Raw genomic sequence first — 2,525 nt, forward strand, 5'->3', positions numbered from 1 at the left:
GAAAGAGTTCCAACCTATTTGTCTAGGAAATATTGAATCATGTTTTGACTGTCAAGGGCAAAAGCGTGGAGGGGCTGTGGCTCAGGGGTTGAGCATCTATGTGGCATGCGGAAAGTCCCAAGTTTGATCCCCGGCATCTCCAGTTAAAAGGATCTGGATGTGAAAGACCTCTTCATAAGAACCTCGAAAACAGGTGCCAGTCTGTTGTAGACACTACTGACCTTGATGGACCCAGGGTCTGAGTCGGTAGAAGGCAGCTTCATGGACGTTCACGTGAGATCTATCTACCCCAGTCTTCCACCTACCGTATTTGATGTCTGCCCTCCAGTTCCTCTTCCTCTACACTTCCTTTTAAGCACTGGGTTAGCTCTTCAGCTGAAGAGAACATCAGAATCCTCTCTCTCACTCTCTCTCTCTCACTCACTCACACACAAAGTAAACATCTCTCATGGGAAGGACAGATTCCAACTTGGGATTTTACAGAGATACAGTTCCAGACCCCTCAAAGATGACCATCGTCTTGGTCTCGTTCATTGTGATGCTGTCCTCTTTAGGTGGGTAGAATTCTTTTCAGTACTATTTAAACCTGTGCATTTGGCAATTCTCCACCATATTTGTTTGGATGGACTCATGGATACTTCAGAGGGCAGATTGCATGCTTTGGTTTTCCGTCAGTGTCTGGAACCCAGGAACTGGACTGGACTGAAATCTCGGGTACCGTTTGTGGAATTATTGCAGGAGACCTACACAGAGATCTGATCCTAACTAGCACACACTCGTTACTGCATCCATTCCAAAAGTGATTTCTGGTGCTTTATGTCAGAGTAGACTTTAAATATTTTCATTCTGAATGGTCTCTTGTAAGATAATATGAGCTAGAGAGGCATAGCCCACAGAGGGGTCCCATCGTCAGCATGTGATTCATGTGACATGAAGCTGTCTTACTGACAGACCCCTGGTCCATCAAAGTCAGTATTGTCTACTCAGACTGGCCGTGGCTCTCCAGGGTGTTAGGCAGAGATCTTTCACACTACCTAACACCTGTTCCTTTTATCTGGAGATGCTTGGGACCTTCTGCATACCAAACAGAAGCTCTACCATTGAGTTGTAGCCCACCTCATTACATCCTGGCACTCCAGAAGCTAATGACCCCCCCCTTCCAAATCCTGGTGGACACGCCATCTTTTTAATAGGGAGAATCCATGTGTCTTTGCCAGCTGCAACTATAGATTATGGTGCCTCAGCCTGTAGAAAAAGAAAACGGCCACTCAGTTACCGGTTGGATTCCACCTGATGGTGTGATATCCGGCCCCAACAAGTTTGAGGCAGGAAAAGAAGGATCGAGAAAGGATGTTGAGACTGGCTTTGGGGATGACTCTGACAATACCCAAGTGACCCAAGACAGGGCCTCCTCGGTCTTGGCACCAACATTGTGAATATTCCGAGGGATATTCATCAAAGTCTTTTTTGGTTTGGGTGAAGTCTTTTTTGGTTTGGTTTCGCTTTGTCTGGGGTTCTCTCAATGACCTCTCCTTTCTGCCTTGAGTTTTAATCGCTGGGTCCGTGTTTTTCTGTACACATTTTACTTATCAGTTTTAAATTGGTTTTCTGACTGTTACTGAATGATCTGCCTTGAATGGTTAGCCATTTCATAGCCCTGACTGGGCACCAAGGTGGAGTAGAAATTCTGTAAATCAATAATAAATAGTTCGGTCTTTGAGCATCCCTGCGCTCCACAGATTCTCAGGTCATTCAGTTTATATGTGCATCCGTAGAATTGATTTTAATCTGTTTTAATTTTGTATTATGTAATTTTGTATACTGAACACACTTGGTGCCTTATGTGAGCTGCCCTGAGCCCGTTCGCGGGGAGGGCAGGGTATAAATGTAATAAAATCAATCAATCAATCAATCAATCCCCTCCCATTGGCTTTTCCAGGACTCCCGTGCCAAGCCGAGATCACCCAAGAGCCGCTGGTGGTTGCATCCGAAGGAAGAGAACTGAACCTGTCTTGTAGCCACCCCTCGGCTTCAAGTGAAACCATTTTTTGGTACCGGCAGTTCCCCAGCCAGGGTCCTCGCAGCATCGCCTCGACATTCAGCAAGCCAGCGGAGAGTACGGATCCTCCGGGGGTCTTATACGTCTCCAGTGATCGAAAGCGCAGCGTCTTCTCCTTCAGCAAGGTGACTCGGGTGGATTCTGCGGTGTATCTTTGTGCTCTGAGCGACACAGTGCCACATCCTGGTGTTCGCGCTGGGCAAGAAGTCTTTCCTTTCTCTGAAGAGAAGCGACGGGGAGAGCAATGAGGCTGCTGTTTTCCAGCTGAGAGGAAAGACCTCGAGTTTTGTCTGTAAAAAAAAATTTCGGTTGCCAATAAATATCAACCAGATGAATCAAATGAAGGGAGACCTTTCTTTCTTTGATCACAAGTGACGGGGAGAAGAAACAGATAAAAGGAAGTCCTTCTTCCCGGGGAGACCAAGGAGGCTGCTATTTTCCAGCTGAGAGGAAAGAGCTCGAGTTT

At 46.5% G+C, this 2,525-nt stretch overlaps 1 gene segment (V, D, J or C); it reads left to right on the top strand.

The window, feature by feature from the left end:
- Positions 1-508: 508 nt before the first annotated feature.
- Positions 509-2,307, top strand: LOC107121435. The segment is given in 2 exon segments: positions 509-554; positions 1,940-2,307. Coding segments are annotated over 2 exon segments (414 nt in total).
- The last annotated feature ends 218 nt before the right edge of the window (positions 2,308-2,525 follow it).

The sequence above is a fragment of the Gekko japonicus genome, unplaced genomic scaffold (genome assembly GCF_001447785.1).
Source record: "Gekko japonicus isolate JY-2015 unplaced genomic scaffold, Gekko_japonicus_V1.1 scaffold3863, whole genome shotgun sequence".
Lineage (NCBI taxonomy): Eukaryota > Metazoa > Chordata > Lepidosauria > Squamata > Gekkonidae > Gekko > Gekko japonicus.